General features: G+C 53.6%; 1 protein-coding gene across 1 annotated transcript in view; it reads right to left on the reverse strand.

Moving 5' to 3' along the window:
* Positions 1-2,928: 2,928 nt before the first annotated feature.
* The window catches only part of GOLGA3 (golgin A3), a 30,837-nt gene continuing 14,412 nt past the window's right edge, over positions 2,929-19,353 (reverse strand). The window contains exons 9-24 of the mRNA XM_081113880.1: positions 19,047-19,184; positions 18,307-18,468; positions 17,664-18,032; positions 16,249-16,326; positions 14,947-15,210; positions 14,027-14,121; positions 13,369-13,585; positions 11,181-11,324; positions 9,572-9,769; positions 8,453-8,569; positions 8,066-8,205; positions 7,435-7,567; positions 7,101-7,223; positions 6,137-6,301; positions 5,213-5,376; positions 2,929-4,667 (exon numbers count right to left, since the gene is read on the reverse strand). Coding sequence (XP_080970006.1) covers positions 4,448-4,667; positions 5,213-5,376; positions 6,137-6,301; positions 7,101-7,223; positions 7,435-7,567; positions 8,066-8,205; positions 8,453-8,569; positions 9,572-9,769; positions 11,181-11,324; positions 13,369-13,585; positions 14,027-14,121; positions 14,947-15,210; positions 16,249-16,326; positions 17,664-18,032; positions 18,307-18,468; positions 19,047-19,184 — 2,727 coding nt within the window. The 3' untranslated portion in view covers positions 2,929-4,447. The remainder of the gene's footprint in view (positions 4,668-5,212; positions 5,377-6,136; positions 6,302-7,100; positions 7,224-7,434; positions 7,568-8,065; positions 8,206-8,452; positions 8,570-9,571; positions 9,770-11,180; positions 11,325-13,368; positions 13,586-14,026; positions 14,122-14,946; positions 15,211-16,248; positions 16,327-17,663; positions 18,033-18,306; positions 18,469-19,046; positions 19,185-19,353) is intronic.

Raw genomic sequence — 19,353 nt, forward strand, 5'->3', positions numbered from 1 at the left:
TTTGGTGTAATTTATTGGGACAGATTTCCTTTGAACACGCTCTGCTACTGGCTGCTGTACTGGAATCTTACTGTCTTGTGACGACTTTTAAACACTTAACTGATTCCCATTTGGGAGCAACAAGGAGCCATGTTCAAATCCACTGGGTCCAAGGAGAGTGCCGTGTTTCTCAGAATAGCACCTTATGTCTCAGAAGAGTGCATAAACATTTTATGACATTAGCACAATTTAGATTAAGACAACACATAATTAATCAAAATGTAAAAAGTGTAAAAGGAGCCCTGGCTTTTGTTGTTCAGTGGTTAGAGCATCGTCCTGTGCACTGAAGGGTTGCTGGTTCGGTTCCGGTCAAGGACACGTACCTGGGCTGCTGGTGCGCTCCCTGCCTCCAGTAGGGCACATGTGGGAGCAACCAGTCGATGTACCTCTCTCTCACATCAATGTTTCTCTCTCTCTCCCCTTCTCTCCCTTCTACTCTTAAAAAAACCAATGGAAAAAAATGCCCTAGGTGAGGATTAACAACAAAAAGATAGTAGGAAAAGATACTGCACTGTAGAATAAGATACTCAAATGTGTGAATGTTTATGGCAGCTGGTGGCCAGAGCAGGAGTCAAGAAAGGCAGCCTGGGTTCTAAAGGTTTAGTTATAGGAACAGTCACAAGAAAAAACCGGTGCCTCCCATCCAGAATCACACTCAGATCACTGTACATTTCACTGAAGACTCTGTGTCTGGATCAGGGTCACTCTTCTTGGTCAAGAATAAAGTATGAAAGAAGTGAAACCGGGGAGCCTCAAAACAGACTCAGCCCTGGCCCATGTGGCTTGGCTGGTTGGAGCATCATCCTGTAAACCAAAAGGTGGCGGGTTCGATTCCTGGTCAGAGCACATATCCAGGTTGCGGGTTCCATCCCCGGTCGGGGTGTGTGCAAGGAGGCAATAATTAATGTTTCTCTCTCACACTGATGTTTCTCTCTAAAAATCCATTAAAAAAATAAAAAGCTGCGCCAGCCCTAGGCAGTTTGGCTGTGGATAGAGCGTCGGCCTACAGACCAAAGGGTCCCAGATTAGATTCCGGTCAAGGGCACGTCCCTTGGTTTCAGGCTCCTCCTGGGCCCTGGTTGGGGCACGTGCAAGAGGCAACCACATCGACGTGTTTCTCTCACATCAATGTTTCTGTCTTTCCTTCTCTCTTCCACTCTCCTTAAAAATCAATGGAAAAATATCCTTGTGTGAGGATTAACACAAAAACGAAAAGAGCTGAGTCAGAGTTACGGTCCTGCTATCATCAGAAGTGTCAGCAGGGCAGAGGGCTGGCCAACACCTCGGAACAGGGTGTATGTGTGGACCCTCTGCAGCTCAAACGGCCAACACCCTCTGCCCGCCCCTCCACCCCCCTACCCCCCCACCCCCGTTCCTGTCAACTCCCCTCTTGAGACTAAGTTGCATGTGGCAGCAGGTGATGTGGAGACAGGCAACAATACGGGCAACTCGATCTACCACGTGACACTGGATTTCACAGTCTGTCTAAAATTTTGGCAAAACAGTAAAATTCTTTGGAGACAAGTATTTGAACAGAGTAACAACGTAAGGTAAGTGTTACTCCCAATATGTAGAGCCCCACCCACCAATGAAATATGAAAACATTTAACAAAAAATAGTTTATTGCACAAAATTTAAGGAATTCCCAAGCACTCTAAAATTTGTAAAAAATCAACATGCTTTTTAAAGTTACAATTTGTGGTGCATGATGACATCTTTCCCCTGAACGCCCCAACCTAAGGACTCCCTTTTATGAGGAAATTTTTAATAGAAATGAATAACTTAAAACCGAGTGTCCCAGACCCTCTAAAACATCCCCCTGAAGACTCTCTTATATAACCTGAGACCACCATCTTGGGACGCGCCCGGGATATGGTCATTGCGTGAATAAGGCGAGTGTCTCACACGTCACAGGCCTGTCCACGTTGTGTGGGTCCCTGAAGGGGGGGGTCACGCTGGCCCCTCACCCCAGAATCTTCACACATCACACTGAACTTCTGTTAAGAAAGATACCCATGAAGTAGAAATGTTGTCACGGTGACCTGCAGTAACCCTAGACCAAGGGAGGCCTAAGCTGCAAGGGGCTCGAGGAGACTTACGCCCTGGCTGCAGGCAGACTACCCAGTGGATGCTGCGCCCTGGACCCTGGACAAGAGCCTGTTTCACACCCAAACCAAATGCCTCTGATCCCTCCAAACAGAGCGGGGCAAAAGTAGGTTTACAGCTGTGAGTACACAGAAGTTAATTCTTGTATTATTATCGTATTATTTTTCCATATGAAATGTTTTCCATGCTTTTGCCTGCCCTGTAGAACAAAGCCTCTCAGATCCGTGGCATCTACCTGGTGTGCATTGTGGAGAAATCAATGATAATGACATTGCAATAGTTTTTTTGAAACATAAGAAAAGCAAGTAAGGACTTCCCAAGTGAGGACAGGACGGCGTTCGTCACACAGGATGAAGAGACACACACACCTGCAATGGCGAACCTGGGTTATACGGACTCCGGACTTGACTGCTGTTTCTCATGAGTAAATTCCCAATTCCACTTCTGCCCAGAACAGAACACATCCCATCTTGGGAGGAAGCAGTCAGTCCGGTGGAGATAAGCAAGCAGGAGCCGCGCCCGAAGCCGGGACCAAAGCCGGCCAGGTGCTGGCTGAGCTGAAGAATGGGCACCCAGGATGATGGTGGCACAGGAGAAGGAAGGCGGCAAGGACAGAGACGGCCTCCCTTGATGGGTGCGTTCAGGGTTAGCTTTTCCCGAGAGAAGGACACAGAGGCAGTGGCAGGTCTTCCCTGGGGAGTCGGAGAGCCACTGAGGCACGGGGCTGGGTGCCATGTCTTGGTTTTAAAATTAAAACAAGAATAATGCAGCCAAAGTAACTAAGAACATAAATTATCATGTTTCTCTTCCAATGGCACAAAACAATTTTGTCAAAAATGCTTTCCAACTTATTATGAAAAGTAGGATACATTTATAATGAGTCTTCAAGTATTGTTTCAAGATTGACCCTGTACAAATGAGAGATGTATTTAGAAGTCCCAATACTTACTAGGGACCCTTCTTTAAACTCTAAACGTCTTTGTGGTTAACGCTACTTTATCAATGAACCTTATGACAACACATTCTAAGAGAACACAGACAGCTTAAAAATACCACTGTTTTCTCTAGGCCGGTGTGACTCAGTGGTTGAGTGTCAACCTATGAACCAGGAGGTCAAGGTCTGATTCCCGGTCAGGGCACATGCCTGGATTTTGGCTTGATCCCCAATAGGGGTGTGTGGGAGGCAGCCGATCACTGATTCTCTCTCATTACTGATGTTTCTCTCTCTCCCTCTTCCTTCCTCTCTCAAACCAATAAAAATATATATTGTTTTCTCCACAAACAAGACACAAGACACAGCACACAGGCTGGCATGATGTCGGATCTGGACATGTCACCCCACCCTCAGAGCAGCAGATCCGCACAGGGTGCACATGCACCCACCTCACTCTGACTTATTACAATAAATATTATTTTAGATTTTCTTAGCAAACTTGGGGACAAAAATACAACCCTTAAGTCCCACAGTCTGTCTGTTTCTGCCAGTGTAAGGATTTCAGGTGGGACATGTACCGGTGAACCTCACACACTCCGGGTGCCTGGTCATTACAGCACCTCAGACCCGACAGCCATCACCACTGAGCCCAGTGTGTCTCCGACCATCACAGGTCCTGGTGGACACTGCCACTTGGGCACAGAAGGTGCGGCCTGGTCAAGCCATGTTGCTTGGGAGTGGTGAGGCCAAGCAGGGCGGTTGGACAGCTGGGCATCGTGCACTTAACAAGGAAAAGACACTCAAAAATAAAGTGAAACAAAAACAAGAAAGAATGCTCTAAGAATATTTGGTTTTAGGAGGTAAATAAAATAATTATATTTCTTAAAATATAATTTTCTTACTGACATCCCTTAGTCCTACATGTACATTATTTCCTGACAGCAGATTTTCAAAAGGCAATCGAAAAGCAGACAATTCAGGTCATTTTTAAATAATACGGGGACATACTTTTTAAAGATTAGGTTACGATTCTCAGTATTTACATACACATCCTATGGTGGGATGGCTGTGAAAATAAAATACAAACCAAAGGTGCGAAATTTCACTTCCGCGGGGAGGTGAAGTGAGGAAGTGGGCCCACGACCCGGTTCCCCAGGACCGGTGGCCACAGAGCAGCGTCTATATTACTGGTGAGGGTTCGCCTCCTGCAAATGGCCCCAGACACCTTCTAACACTGTCACTGAGAGCTCAGCTGGGTTTTGAAGGTTTGGTCACTTCTGGGGAAGCTGGTTGTGACCTGCAGGTGGCTCCCGTTATTTCACTCCTTGTAAAGCAAACGCAGAACTTAAGGTCCCTTGTGAGGGATGATCACACACACTCAGCATGGGGGTGCTCGGCAGAGGGTGTTCCCAGCCGCTCTCTGGAGGTGCTGCTGGGACTGGGTGGCTCGGTGTCTCCTCCGGGGGCGGCCTGGTCGCCCAGGGAAGCAGGGCTGGCGGCAGGGTCCCCCTGAGTCCATGAGGACAGTGACTCGTGCACGGTGACGGCGTGTGCCTCCATCTGGCGCTGCAGGCTGTCCATCTCCTGCCTGGGGACACAAGAGGCAAAGGTAGAAGGCTAGTCAGATACTATCGCTTCCCCAAGATGGACATGAGCCTGACAAGCTTCAACTTGATGGCCGTTCGCTCACACATGTGGTGCCTTCAGGGACCAAAAGAACTCCCTATTTGCACCAGCTACACAGACGGGTCACAGAACTGCAGGGACCCTTGACACTGTTCTCAGCACCACCCAGAGGCCAATAGGCCACAAGGCTCTGCACACACGGCTTCTGCTCAGGGACAACGAGGAAGACAGAGTTGAGGGGCTCATGTAGCTTCCCTCACAGGGTCAGAAAAGATGCCCCCACACGGCCATGACTTCCAAACAGTGAGAGGGATTGAAAGGCTCAGGTCCTGGTGACTTAGGGTTTCTCAGAGCCATTTAGCTGCAGGCAACTCTCACCTTACAACGTGACCCCACTTAACACAGACCTGCTCAGCCCTGGGTGGGCATTCAGTGTTGCAACAGAGACTCTGCCAAGTTAAACATGTGACTCAGAGACTAAGCGACGTGAGACAGAGCCCGCCATACTTCAGTTGCTGGAGACAGCTGTTGAGGTTCCTCAGGGGCTCCTTGCTCACGGCAGGCGGGGGCCTCAGCAGCTCCTCCAGCAGGGAGGCCGGGACGGGGCAGTCGGGGACCTTCACCGGCGTGACGGGGCTGGAAGGGCTGGCCTCGCCTCTCCGTTCCTTTCTCTGTTCATAAAAGCGCATGGTGAGCTCTCTGCCATCACAGGTGCCTCCCAGCCCCACGTAACCCTGAAGGCACATCGGCTTGTCTGTGCCCACCGAGCAGGCAGCCTCAGGGATTTGGGAAATGCTGGCCTTGTAGACAGCCTTCCTACTGCACGTGAGAGCCAACCCCAGTCCCGGCACAGGACAGAGCTGAGCCCTCACCGCGAGCTCCCACGTGGGCCTTTCCAGGAGACACCACAACCTGACTCTGAGAGTCCCTAAAAAATTAAGTCAATTTTCCAACCCAGACGACTTCCATTTGTAAGACGTCAAACTTCTGCACAGACAGACAAACGTTGGTAATAAAGTTCTGAATCTAAGCTACTTTCCTGACCATGAAAACATGTAGACACATTGAGGAGAGACACACTGCATGCAGACAACCGGAGCAGGGCCGGTGACCACAGCCTTGGGGTTCTGGGATCCGCAGGCCCAAGCTGTGTCCCAGCTGGACTCGCCGAGGGCCAGGGATCTTGCTAACACAATATACCAGGGCCTCACTGGGGTTTACAAAGCCCAGTCAACAAAATGGCACCTGAACTCATGAAAAGAAGCAAACAATCGAGTAGAAAATAAAATAAAATGATGTGGCCTATTGTCCAAGCAGAGTTCTCTGCCACTTACTTCCACACGGTGGCTGCTGAATGTGGTCCCATAACTGTGTCAGAGAACCTTCCCGCCCCACCCGCAGGCCCGTTCCTCTGACGGCACAGCTGCTCACCGTCTTGGCCGCGCCGCGTCGCAGGTCCAGCTTGAGCTGCTGGTTCTGCTGCAGCAGAGTTTTCATGTTGTTCTTCAGTTCCGACACTTTCACCTGAAGCATGAACTTGTCCTTCTGGGTCACGGACAGGTCTTCCCGCATCACCTCCAGCTCAGACTTGATATTCTAAGGGAAGTCAGGTCAGAGTTTTCAAAGCTACAAGATCTCAACGCACAGCAGAGATCTCCGTGTGCCGCAAGTCTAGGGGGACAGGCCAGCATGGGCTGCTGTAGGAGGCCCCTTCCTGGCTCCACAGTTACTCTCCCATCCCCTGTTCTCTCTCTTTTTTAAAAAATATTTGTGTTTATTTTAGAGAGGAAAGGAGACGGGGAGAGAGAGAAATATCGAAGAGAATCATTGACTGGCTGCCTCCTGCACTGGGGATCGAGCCCGCACTCCGGGCATGTGCCCTTGCCCGGAATTGAACCTGTGACCCTTCAGTCCACAGGCTGACACTCTATCACTGAGCCGAACCGGCTAGGGCACAGCCCCCTGTTGTTACCCCAGTGACAGGGCTTCTGTCAGGAGCCAGTGACACTGCCCTGACCACACCTACAATGAACCTCAGGGATCCCCTGTGAATCCCGGGCTCAGCTACTGATAAAGAAGCAAAGTCGATTCTGGTTGTCAGTCAAGCCACGCTCCTCATCCCCCTCAGCAGTCAGGACTGTCCCAGACACCACGTGGAGCCGTGCGTCCCAACTGGTGGCCTCTCACGTGCTGTGACAATCACACTACATTTCAGATCAGCCCAGTGGGGCACCAGGGCCTGGTGTCCTTGGCCTTGTCGGCTGCGTGACCAAGATGTCCTTGTGAAATGGGGTAACATGGACCCACGGTTCCCAGTTACCACAGATGGGGCGGGCACAGTAACGGCGCAAGTCACAACCATCTAAGGGAAATCGGCCCATCCTGCGCCCAGTACCTGCAGAGCCCGCTCGGCCCCGTCTAGCTCCCGCCTGCTCTGCTGCTCGCTCAGGTCCAGCTGCTGCCTCAGGGACTGGATTTCTCTCTCCTTCTGATCCACCTCCCACTTGAGGTTTTCCATCTGTAGGAGGGAAGTCACATGAGTAAAAGAATTTTGCAGTGGTCTTCCTGCACAAAAAGTGCTCTCTCCCTGTGTCTTGTATAATGTCACACTTAGAACAAATCACTGTCCCTGTGCAAGCGAACAGGGAACCAAGGGGCTCAGCGTGCCCAGCACAGAGCCCAGCCCTGCCGTCCTGTGAGCTGGGATGCAAAGCTGTTCCCAACATCACCTCTTGGTTGCCCACAGGTTGTTTGCTCAGCTGCTCGTCCAACTGCTGCTGCAGGAGCTGTAGCTGGGTCCGTGCCTCTGAAAGCTCTGCCTGGAACTGGGTGACTTCCTGGGCATGTCTCCCCTCCTGAAGCCTGGGGCAGGAAACAAGGCAGACACAATGCGTGTGCCACCTGACATGCCAGCCCCAATGGTGTCGCTCACTGCGACCCGCCCTGGGTGAGCTCACCTACTGCTCCCTCTGGGCAGGACCGTCTAGGAGCATTGCATGCACGGTCTCACCTGAGCCTCACAAACCCCCAGGATCACCATGGGAGGACAGTGTCAGAGGGACCACTGTGCATCCCTGCACACGTGCGATAGAGCTGCCCTCCTCAGAGCCGACAGTGAGCCCCGGAGGTGGGCACATCCCTCACACTGGGGACTGTTCTCAATGCGGGACCGAAGGGGCAGAGGGGAAGGGGCAGAGGACTGAAACATGCGGGTGAAGCGCGAGCTTCTTGAGACGGGGTCAGACGGTTCTCCTTCCCAGACCTGCTCCAGGGTGACCTGAGTGCGCTAACTGGACCTGGGGGAGAGCCCTGGTGGGGACCCTTTGCCAGCCAGCCTCTCCTCGGCCCGTGGACACTCACTGGAGACGCTCGGCCGCCGCCTGCAGCGTCTGCACCAGGAGCTCCTTGGCCTGCAGCTCCTTTTTCACCTCGCTCAGCTCCAAGGTGGCGGCCTTGAAGTGGCGCTGGTTGTGCCTTGCTTCTACTTTGGCTGCAGCCACCTGGAAGGACAACACCGGCATCAGCAGGGCAAAGGCAGGAGCAGTACCCCTTTGCCCTCACTTGTCCAGATGGGCACCAGGGCTCTCCAGCCCCCACATCATCCATGCCCTTATAACCTCTGTGCTTGGGACTTGCACGGCAAGTTCCTGGAGGCAGAGGCCTGCACCCAGTTTCAGACACTGAAAACGTGCCCTGCAAAGGCTGCATGTGGCAATGCGGTAGACCTGGTCAGACGCGGCCACACACCTGTTCCCTGAGGCTGTGCACTTCCAGCTTCTCTCTCTCCAGTGCGGCTTGCAAGGCCTGCACGAGCTGCCTCATCTGGCGGTCCTCCTCCTGCTTGCGCTGCATGATGGCCTGAACCTGCAGCACAGAGAGGGGAGTCAGGAGGGACACCAGTGCCACGGCCTGCAGAGCCCAGGACAGAGCACGGGCACTGTGATTGGCGCCACACAGGGGGCGCAGCAGTGGGTGGCACAGGCCTCACAACATGTTACCACCAAGCGTGGAAAACAGGAAGCATGGAGATTCCATTTCTGGAGACACAAACACACACCTGAGGTGGCAGAAGCATGACCACATGACCATACTCAAGCCTATGGCCAACAAGAGGCACGTGAATCAGGGCTGTAAGCCAACACCTCCCTGGTGAGGGGGTGATGCAGGTGGTGAGGCAGCAGGTGCAGGTGGTGGGCAGCAGCGCCACACAGAAGTCTTTAAGAGCCCTGGATGCTGTTGGTCAGTGGTGAGAGTGCCGGCCCATGCATCAAAGGGTCACGGGTTTGATTCCCAGTCAAGGAAGGGCATGTACCTGGGTTGCAGGTTCAATCCCTGGTCAGGTTGGGACATGTGCAGGAGGCCACCAATCGATGTGTCTTTTTCACATCGATGTTTCTCTCTTTGTCTCTCTCTGTTACCCACCCGCCCCTTTTCCTTCCCTTTCGTTCTAAAAATCAATGGAAAAATATCCTTGAGTGAGGATTAACAACAACAAAAATAAAATAAAATAAGAACAAGTCTATAAACTCTCTGATGGTCAAAAAATCCAAGGCCGCTGATGGCCAGGGAGGGCATCGCTGAAATGCCCAGCTTTCCCAGTCATCAGAGGCTGTGGAGCCTGAGGCAAGGACAAGGTCTGGAGTGAGACCCCATTGGGGTTAGTCCCTTACTTACAGGGCAACTGCCCTGGCTGGGGAAGGCCCACCTGGCCCAGCAGGAGTCGCCACCCCAAGCTCTCCCGGGACTCAGTTATGGGCAGACCCTGGGCTGTGTGCATGTTCCCTGCAGGAGCTGTGACAGCTGCACACAGACAACAAGGTAAGCCTGGAAGGCTGCCTGCCTCTCCCCCGTGGTGTGAGTCAGCACCTGAAGGTTCAGCTCCACGAGGTCGGCCTCCCTCTTGGCTAGCGCTGTCTCCAACACGCTGTTGTGCTCCCGCAAAGCCGCATTGGACTGTCCAAGGCCGGTGAGCTTCCCTCGCTCGTGCTCCAACTCCAAAGCTAACTTCCTATTTGACTCTTCAAGGCGCTTTATCTTCCTCCGAAAGCCTCTGGATTCCTGAAGCTGAAACAAATGCCAGTGAAGTTATACAGTCACCAGCAAAGGGAACAGCCAGCATGAAACGCAGCGACAGGACACGGCGCACCACACCGGGCGGGGGCAGCGCCATCTTGGGGCCTGACGGTCATGTGGGATCTTTCCAGTCCAGCCTGTCTGAGCCAGGCTCCTTGTATTTGCAACAAGAGTAGACGAGTGCCCTGGCCGGTGAGCTCAGTGTCCCGCCCCCCCTCTGCTCTCTCTGAAAAGCAACGGAAAAAATATCCGCAGTTGAGGATTAACAAACAATAAAAAGAGCGTATTCGTCAGGCGCACAGCTGCCACAAGCCCTCCGATGCCCACCACACGGAGGCAGTGGTCACTCGTCCTTCTGGGGCAGGTGTTACAAGTGTGGGGAGTCCTTCAGGGACAGGTGTTACAGGTGTGGGGAGTCCTTCAGGGACAGGTGTTACAGGTGTGGGGAGTCCTTCTGGGGCAGGTGTTACAGGTGTGGGGGAGTCCTTCTGGGGCAGGTGTTACAGGTGTGGGGAGTCCTTCTGGGGCAGGTGTTACATGAGTGAGGGAGTCCTTCAGGGACAGGTGTTACAGGTGTGGGGAGTCCTTCTGGGGCGGGTGTTACATGAGTGAGGGAGTCCTTCAGGGACAGGTGTTACAGGTGTGGGGAGTCCTTCTGGGGCAGGTGTTACAGGTGTGGGGAGTCCTTCTGGGGCAGGTGTTACAGGTGTGGGGAGTCCTTCTGGGGCAGGTGTTACAGGTGTGGGGGAGTCCTTCTGGGGCAGGTGTTACAGGTGTGGGGGAGTCCTTCTGGGGCAGGTGTTACAGGTGTGGGGAGTCCTTCTGGGGCAGGTGTTACATGAGTGAGGGAGTCCTTCTGGGGCAGGTGTTACAGGTGTGGGGGAGTCCTTCTGGGGCAGGTGTTACAGGTGTGGGGGAGTCCTTCTGGGGCGGGTGTTACAGGTGTGGGGGAGTCCTTCTGGGGCGGGTGTTACAGGTGTGGGGGAGTCCTTCTGGGGCGGGTGTTACAGGTGTGGGGGAGTCCTTCTGGGGCGGGTGTTACAGGTGTGGGGGAGTCCTTCTGGGGCGGGTGTTACAGGTGTGGGGGAGTCCTTCTGGGGCGGGTGTTACAGGTGTGGGGAGTCCTTCTGGGGCAGGTGTTACAGGTGTGGGGAGTCCTTCTGGGGCAGGTGTTACATGAGTGAGGGAGTCCTTGCTGGGGCAGGTGTTACGTGCATGGGGGGAGTCCAGCACCTGGGTGGTCACAGATCCAAAGAAGCACTGAAAAGTGTGCAGAGGGCAGAGCTGACAGGTCAGGCACACCGGCTGGGCTCTGATGCTCCAGGGCCCCGGTCCCTGCTCCAGAGCTGCCCCGGGAGTGGGTGGCCTGTCCACTTTACCATGTGATCGCGAGCTCGCCTACCTCGTCCTCCAGCTCCAGCACCTTCTCCCGGTACTCCTCCAGCTCCTGGGTAGTCAGCGCGATGACCTCCTGCAGCTCCTTCTCCAGCATCACCTTGCTGTGGCCCACGGTCTGCAACTCCACCTCCAGGGCCTGGATTCTCTCCTAACAGCAGGACAGAAAGGTGAACCGGGTCATGGACTTCAATATGGCTGTGGCAGGGCTAACCTCCCTCCGTGTAGCCCTGCATCGCCTGACCCTGAGAGGCTGCCGGCCACACAGACAGGTGAGTGCTTCTCATAGCACTTCCCTTCCCCTAAGAGGACTTAACTAACCTGCATGCACACAGCGACTCACAGACAAAACACCCTCAGTTCAGTGCTTTGAAAACACAGGAAAGTTTGACTTGCAGGTAAGTTATAAATTACTATTTGTGGCAAGTGATCTGTTGCATGATATAACCAGCAGCACACGTGCACCTACGCACATGAACACATACACACTCTTGCTGCTCTGAGCACTTCCCAGCTGTCTCTACGGAGCCTCCTCATGAAGGTCTAACTCAGTGATGGTGAACCTTTTGAGCTCGGCGTGTCAGCATTTCGAAAAACCCTAACTTAACTCTGGTGCCGTGTCACGTATAGAAATTTTTTGATATTTGCAACCATAGTAAAACAAAGACTTATATTTTTGATATTTATTTTATATATTTAAATGCCATTTAACAAAGAAAAATCAACCAAAAAAATGAGTTCGCGTGTCACCTCTGACATGCGTGTCATAGGTTCGCCATCACTGGTCTAACTATTTGCCTCACTTTGGCCTATTACTGAGCACCAGGAAGGTGAGCAACTGCCCAGGTCCCCCTCACACCTGCTGAGAGCAGACTGAACAGCAGGTGGCTCTCAGGCTGAGCTCCTGCAGCAGCAGAAGGCAGAGTCTACAGGCTTTACCCTCCCACCTGCCATCTAAACACAAGAATTAACAGAACAGACAGAAATGTTTTATAGTAGAAGGGAAATTATAATTGAATAAATTCCCCCCTCTCAACATTTTATAAAGTAAGCAGGTGAGGAGGAGTATTTAACAATTCGGCAAAAAGATAGCATGCTATGGTAAGTCCAGGAGACGAAAATACACTTCACGAGAGAAGACACAATTGCTAAACAAAGTGAAACAGCTTGTGCTAGAGAGCAACAGGTGAAATGCACAGTAGTTTACTCATGCAGAATTTTACTCCAAGCAGCAAACGTGAAAGGAAACAATCAGACCCAAAGCTGGCAGGGCCCTAAGCCAGTCTGAAAACCTTCATGTCATGAACTCAACGCCATGCCCCAGCCAGGAGCTCCCTCCTGTCTCGCGTCCTCCACGCTACTCAGGGACACCAGCCTCCCATTATCTTAAACATAATCTATAAGCAAAAGGCTTTGGGCCTGGCCTGTGTGGCTCAGTGGTTGAGCATCCACCCATGAACCAGGAAGTCGTGGTTCAATTCCCAGTAGGGGGCGTGCAGGAGGCAGCCGATTGATGTTTCTCATCATTGGTGTTTCTCTCTCACCCTCTCCCTTCCTCTCTCTCTCAAATCAATAAAAACATACATATCATTTTTAAAAAAGGCTTTGGGCTCTTGACACTGACCTCCTTCCCCGATTCCTCCAGGATGAGGCCACCTGCCAGCACATGAACCAGGACGCCGGGCCGTGCTGAGCACACTGGCTCGAACCCGAGCCACCCCGTTTTCATGCTGCCACCTGCATGTATTCTAGTTCTTTCTATCGCAGCCTCTCCTGGCCTCACTCTCCTTCAACAGGAGAGCCAAAGGTCTCACCCAGCCTGAGCTGTCAGTCCGCAACACACGCCTTGACCCCAGCTCACCTTCCCAGGACCCTCTGCTGCGACACCGACCTGTCCACCCCAAAGCCTCATTTATTCAAGGCCAGTCAAATGCCACCTCCCCCAAAACGCTTTTCTGGATTGTTTCATACTCACCAGAGCTGACCCGCACACCTCGCAGGTTCACAGGGACATGGCGAGGACTGTGTGCAGCTCACATCCCTGGTCACGTTGATACCATGAATTCTAGGGAAGTGCTGCCCACACACTCATTCTGCCCCTTTCCTAGGATTCTAGGAGGGTCTCAGGGGAAATGCTCACAGCCCCACGTCCCACCCTGAGAAGCCGCGACGGGCCGAGCAAATGCGGTACGCACGCGCAGCACAAGGTCGCTGGCACCATCGGCCGCCTGGGCTCTCAGCTGGCTCAGCTCAGCCTCAGCTGCCTCCTTGGCGGTGAGGGCCTCCTGCAGGCGGCGGCTCAGGATGCTCACGGCGCTCTCGTAGGCCTTGTGCTTGCTCTTCATCTCCTTCTGAGCGCTGCTCAGGTCCGAGCCCAGCCGTGTCACCCTCTGCTTCTGTTCGGTGATGGCCCTGGGGCGTGCCAGACGGGATAGGCCGTCTCAAGTCTCCCTTACTCCCTCCAGCTCCACCTCCCCCACTCCTGCACCCCCAGATTCAAGAACCCTCCCAACATTTTATAAAGTAAGCAGACGAGGCTGGTGTTGCAGTCCTGGAGCACTGCGCTCCAACCCTGCCAGCAGAGCCACTTGCCAGCACCTGAACCTGGACCCTGGGCCTGTGCTCGAGCACACCAGCTCAAACTCCAGCCACCCCATTTCTATGCTTCCACCTGCACGTGTTCCCATTCTGCCGCCCAGCTCTTCCTAACGCTGTTCACATGTTCCTAACCAAAAAGGACAGAGCAATGAGCCTGACCACAGGCTCACACGTAAGTCGCAGGCTGACACGAGCACAGTGCAGGACACAAATCTCAAATGAAAATACACGCAGAAAGGGGAGGCCCATGCTCACCTGGCGGCTTCCTGCCGTAGCTCTTCCACTTGGGCCTGGAGCCCCTTGTTGGCCTCTGTCAGTGCAGCCACCTGCTGTCTGTCGAACTGCAGAGCCTGCACGGGAGGGAGAAGGCCGTGAGCACAAGCCCCGCCGCCGCCGCCGCCGCCGCCGCCGCCGCTGCAGCCCGTGCGCACACAATCCAGGTCCCCAGGCCATTTCGGGGCTGCCTCGAGCACGTGGGCTTTGAAGGCCCTGACAGAGCTGTGCCCTTTACAAATGGCAGCTTCAGAGCGGTCCAGTGTCCCGAGCTGCTTGTGTCAGAGAGAGGACGGGAATGCTGGGAAGGACTCCCTCCTCGTGGGCACCCCAGCACCCGGAGGAGTGACCGTGAACTGGTTCAGGGGCCTGGGCCTCCTCCTGGCCCCGCTCGCTGCCCTAAGCACACCCATGAGGACACGTGTTTTCGCAGCTGCAGGTGTCCCATACCCAGCCGCTGGCTCCTGCAGCTCAACCTGCACTCACCTGGCTCCAACACCGTCTGTTCTCAAATCTCTCAGCTTGCCAGCCTCCAGCCAATCTACCCACCTGGCCCTCTCCAGGACTTTAAAAAAATCTCACATGTCAAACAGCTTTGATCTGACATATCCCCCATTTCTCATCTCAGGAATCGCCCCTCAGACCCAGCAGGCCTCTGCACTGAGATCTCGCTCTCCCTGCCCTCAGGCACCTTCGGCCTCACTGTCACTGCCAGCTCCACCAGGCTCCCACCTGCACGCTGGCCTCTCCTCAACCATGGGACCTGTGCACATGAACCCCAGTCCCGGCACAGCTCCACACTCCTCGCCAGCTCCCACGGCCCAGAGCTTGAAACAGCTGCTGCAGCCTGGAACACGGGAGCCCCGCACAGCGGAGCCTTCACCATCGGCGCATCCCCAGACCTGCAGGTGGGTCTCCATCTCATCGCGCTCCCTCTGCACCGACTCCAGATGCCCTTCGAGAGCCGCCATCTGCTGCTGCACTCGGGACACCTCCTTCTGCAAGCGCGCCTGCTCCGCCTCCATGGACTTCTTGTCCCCTTGGAGCTGCATCAGCTCTTGCCTCAGCTCCTTCACCTCCGAGTCCAGCCTCTTCTTCGTGGCCTTGAGCTCGCTGATGAGCTGGTCTTTGGAGGCGGTGTCCCGCCGGTAGGCCTCCACCATCACCTGCCGGGACAGGAGCTGCAGCCAGTGTGGGCGGGCCACCCAGGGGACACTTGGCTTACACACATGCTCACCACTTACCTGGGGCTAAAAGATAACACATTTCGCCAAACCAAAGACACCATCAACTGAGACACCCCATTATTTCGCTCCTGAACAAGTCTGGGCAAAGTGTGGAGGTGTCACGCCAGCTGCTGGTGCCTTAACCGCCTGATTCTGGCAATTCCTTCTCCGAGCTGCACTCCTGGCTGACAGGCTGTCCCTGATGATAAAGCCTACACCCTTCAGCACGCTCCCTCAGGGTACATCCCTCCTCAGACCCTGGGCTGGCAACGCTCCCTCATCCCTCCCACATGGATGGGCTTCACGAACACACACATACACCACGTGTGCACCACGACCTGTCAAGGCTGGGACATGTGGCACTGTTTCAAGCACATTAAACAGAAACTCAGCCTGTGTGTGGTGACACACACTCAGGGCATGATCCCCGTGGTCAGATGCCAACCCCACTGTGGATGCATCTGACTCTGGAGACATTAAAATGGGAGGGTGAGGGGCATGCCTCAGAGTCAAGCAAGGGCCTTTCGAAACTGAAGGAGTCTAGCTCTGCCCGGGTGGTTCGGTTGGTCGAGTGTCGTCCCACACACCAAAAGGTTGTGGGTTTGATTCCTGGTCAGGGCACATACCTAGGTTGCGGCTTCAACCCCTAGCTGGGGTGTGTAAAGGAGGCGGCTGATCTTTCTTTCTTCTTTCTCTCTTTTTCTTTCTTTCTTTCTTTCTTTCTTTCTTTCTTTCTTTCTTTCTTTCTTCTTTTCTCTCTCTCTCTCTCTCTCTCTCTCTCTCTCTCTCTCTCTCTCCCACCCCCTCTCTCTAAAATCAATAAGCATATCCACTGATGAGGATTAAAAAAAAAAAATTGAAGGCATCTAGACATTACCTTGCTCTTGATCAACTTTTTCTAGTGAAGTGATTAAACCACTTACAAGATTGTTTTCACACACTTATTTCACATAAAGAACACCAACAACTCAACTTTACCTTCTGTTGAAGAAACTGTTCCTTTATTTTCTGCATCTGCTTTTTCAGAGAGCTGGCGTCTTCCTGCAGGTGCTCCACCTATGAGGGACAGGCGTACACAGTGTTACTGAGGACTCCAGGAGGGCCCTGTGCATATGGACACGTGTGCCCAGCTGTTACTGAGGGCTCCAGGAGGGCCCTGTGCATTCGAGGGACAGGCATGCACACTAGTCCCCAAGTCAGGGTGGGAAAGACAGCTTCCAGTGAGACAAGAAAACCACCACCACTTCTTATGCACTATTTTTAGAATAATTATCTTATCTTAATCTAAGGTATAGCTACCAGCGACTTGGTTAATAATAATACAGGTGAAACTCGGACATGATCAATAATGCCTAGAACCAACAAATGTCTCCTCCAGAGCTTTCCAAGTGTCAGCTGATGTCCCTCTTAGTAAGTCAGTAAACTCAAACTCAAATTTATCAAAACTGGTTTGGCTCAGTGGATAGAGCATCGGCCTGCGGACTGAAAGGTCCCAGGTTCGATTCCGGTCAAGGGCATGTACCTTGGTTGCGGACACATCCCCAGTGGGAGGTGTCAGGAGGCAGCTGATCAATGTTTCTCTCATCGATGTTTCTAACTCTCTATCTCTCTCTCCCTTCCTCTCTGTAAAAAATCAATAAAATATATTAAAAAAAATTTATCAAAGAATCCGCACAATTCCTGTAACTACGCCCCTGCTGGTTTGATGCACTGCCTCCGCATCTGTCCTAGAAAGTAACTTAGCGTGGTCATTGTCTGCAGAGAAAACAGTCTCCCTCGATTTTACTTCCCAAAGGAACATGTCATTGTTTTCTCATCCTGTTGCCTATGGGGTGGAATCAGAAGACAAAATTATGCCCTGACACCAACCCTACTTCCTGCACACCTTGCAGCTTCCTTGCTCTGTCTGTATTTTTAATGTTCGCCTGCATCCAGTCATGCCAGCTGTTGGCATAAGGCTCCCAGGTGACGGTGCTAGGTCAGGTTCACACACCCAGACACTCGGGCTGTCTGCCCACTTCGCCCATTGACACAACAGTCCTGCCACTGTGTCCTGTGGGTCCCACCACTCAGGCACACAGGATGGAAAAGACAAAAGTTCCACACAGCATTCCCGTCTGAGCTGCCTGTCATCCAGGGGCAGAACTGTGTTCCTGGCAGGTTACTTCCAAGTCCAAACAGACCATTTCCTGGCTCTGAGCACCCAGTGTCTGACGCAGGCCCGCAGCTCACCATCAGCGGGAGTGGGTCCTTCCTCAGCTAAGCCCTGGGCCCAGCCCTGGACACACTTTCATTTTACAAAACGAGGGGTTCAAGAAAGAACCAAACCACAGCACCGACACTCGCACGCGTGGGCGCCATGCGTACAAAACGAGGGCGATGGCGTGCGTTACCTGGCTGGACTTGACGGCTAACTCCTGTCTCAGCTGCTCCAGGATTCCTGACGTTTCCTCAGCACCTTCTTCCAAGCTTCTGACTCCTCTGTCGAGTTCCTCCCCGCTGCTCCTGGCGGCCTGCAGAGCCACCTCCAAGACAATCTTCTCATTCTGCAGGAAGCGGATGGTGTCGTCCTTGGAGGTGGCCTCGCCCTGCAGCTCCTCCAGTCGGGCCTGCAGCTCATCGTAGCGCACCTGCAGGTCACCGAGGGCCTGCTCCCGGCCCTGCAGCGTCTCCTGTGTGGAGGTGAACTGCTTCAGCAGGTCCAGGTGCTCCTGCTGCAAGGCTGCAAGCTGCTGGTCTCGCTGGTGCAGGGTTAGCTTCACCTGGAAAAGGGGCTAGACTCAGTATGACCTCCCGCTCCAGAATTTATACTGCTCCCCTGTTCCGGTTTTAGAATATCTGCATGGACACTGTGCAGGCAGTCTTCTGTACGTAAAGGCCTGGCATACAAGAACACTCACAGAAGCACAGCTCTGATGATGGGGCATTCAAATGAATTTGATAGACAGACCAGCACTAATGCTCATGGTGAGGACAGCCACAGGAGGCCAGTGTGTGTGGCCCAGGCCCTTGGGCGAGGCCGTGGCAGGTGCTTGCCTCCTCTAGCTGCTGCTCCAGGGCTGCTGCTGAGGCTGCCATCTTCTGCAGCTGCTCCTTCTCCTCCTCGAACTCCTCTAGCCTCCTCTGCAGGTCCTCCTCCACCATCGTCTTTGCCTCTTGAATCTGCACAAAGGCAGCTTCTTGGTCCAACATGTCAGCCTGGGCCCGGAAGAGAGAATATTTTAAAAAGAAGGATAACCTGATGGCCACAGCAGACCAAGCAAGAAAACCCACCACGCGGTGAGAGGCCCAGGGCCACATCCCCGTCTGTCCACGACCTGCACACGGAGGAGCCACAGGCCACTGGGGTGGAAGGCAGCCGCCTTCTCCGACTGCCGCGCGTGCTGGAGGGCTGAACAGTAGCACAGGCTGCGTGCTCCGCGACAAGAGCACTGACCACTGCTAGGCTCTCCAATGCTCTCAGACACACGCTGTACTAAGCTCCTTCTGCTCTGCCCACGCTCTGCCCAGCACCACCCTCCACGGGGCTGAGCACTAGGACCCAGGCCACTGAGGGTCAGAGGAGAGGAGATACCACCGCCATTCAACCATGGCAGGTTGTTCAGTATTTTAAAGACATACAAATGTACATATAATATTAATGTTTACGTGTACATGTGTATTTATATATTTTCTTATTCTTGACCAGTGGCTGGAAAAACAAGCCCAATCCAAAACAACACACCACCCAAAACAGAACCCCGACAGGCCCGGGCTGCGGGAGGTGCGGGCCTCACCTCAATGCCCTGGAGCTGCAGGGCGATGCGCTCCTTCTCCTTGATGGACCTGTGCTGGGTTTCCGTCAGCTGCTGGGACAAGGACACATTCTCAAGTTTCAGGTGCTCCAGGAGGCCCGTCTGGGTCATCTGTCCAACCTGCAAAGAAAAAGTAAGATGGGAAGTTGCTGGATTTCAAGTATAAGTCCCCGAGGCCACCAGTGTGAGGGTCTCTGCCCAGCGGTGGCCCCCAAGGGGCTGCTCCCTGGATCCCACCACACAGGCCTCCCTGCCCACCCTCCTGCCAGCCACCTTGACGACAGGGCCA

This window comes from Myotis nattereri (genome assembly GCF_964212035.1).
Source record: "Myotis nattereri genome assembly, chromosome: 19".
In the NCBI taxonomy this organism is placed as follows: domain Eukaryota; kingdom Metazoa; phylum Chordata; class Mammalia; order Chiroptera; family Vespertilionidae; genus Myotis; species Myotis nattereri.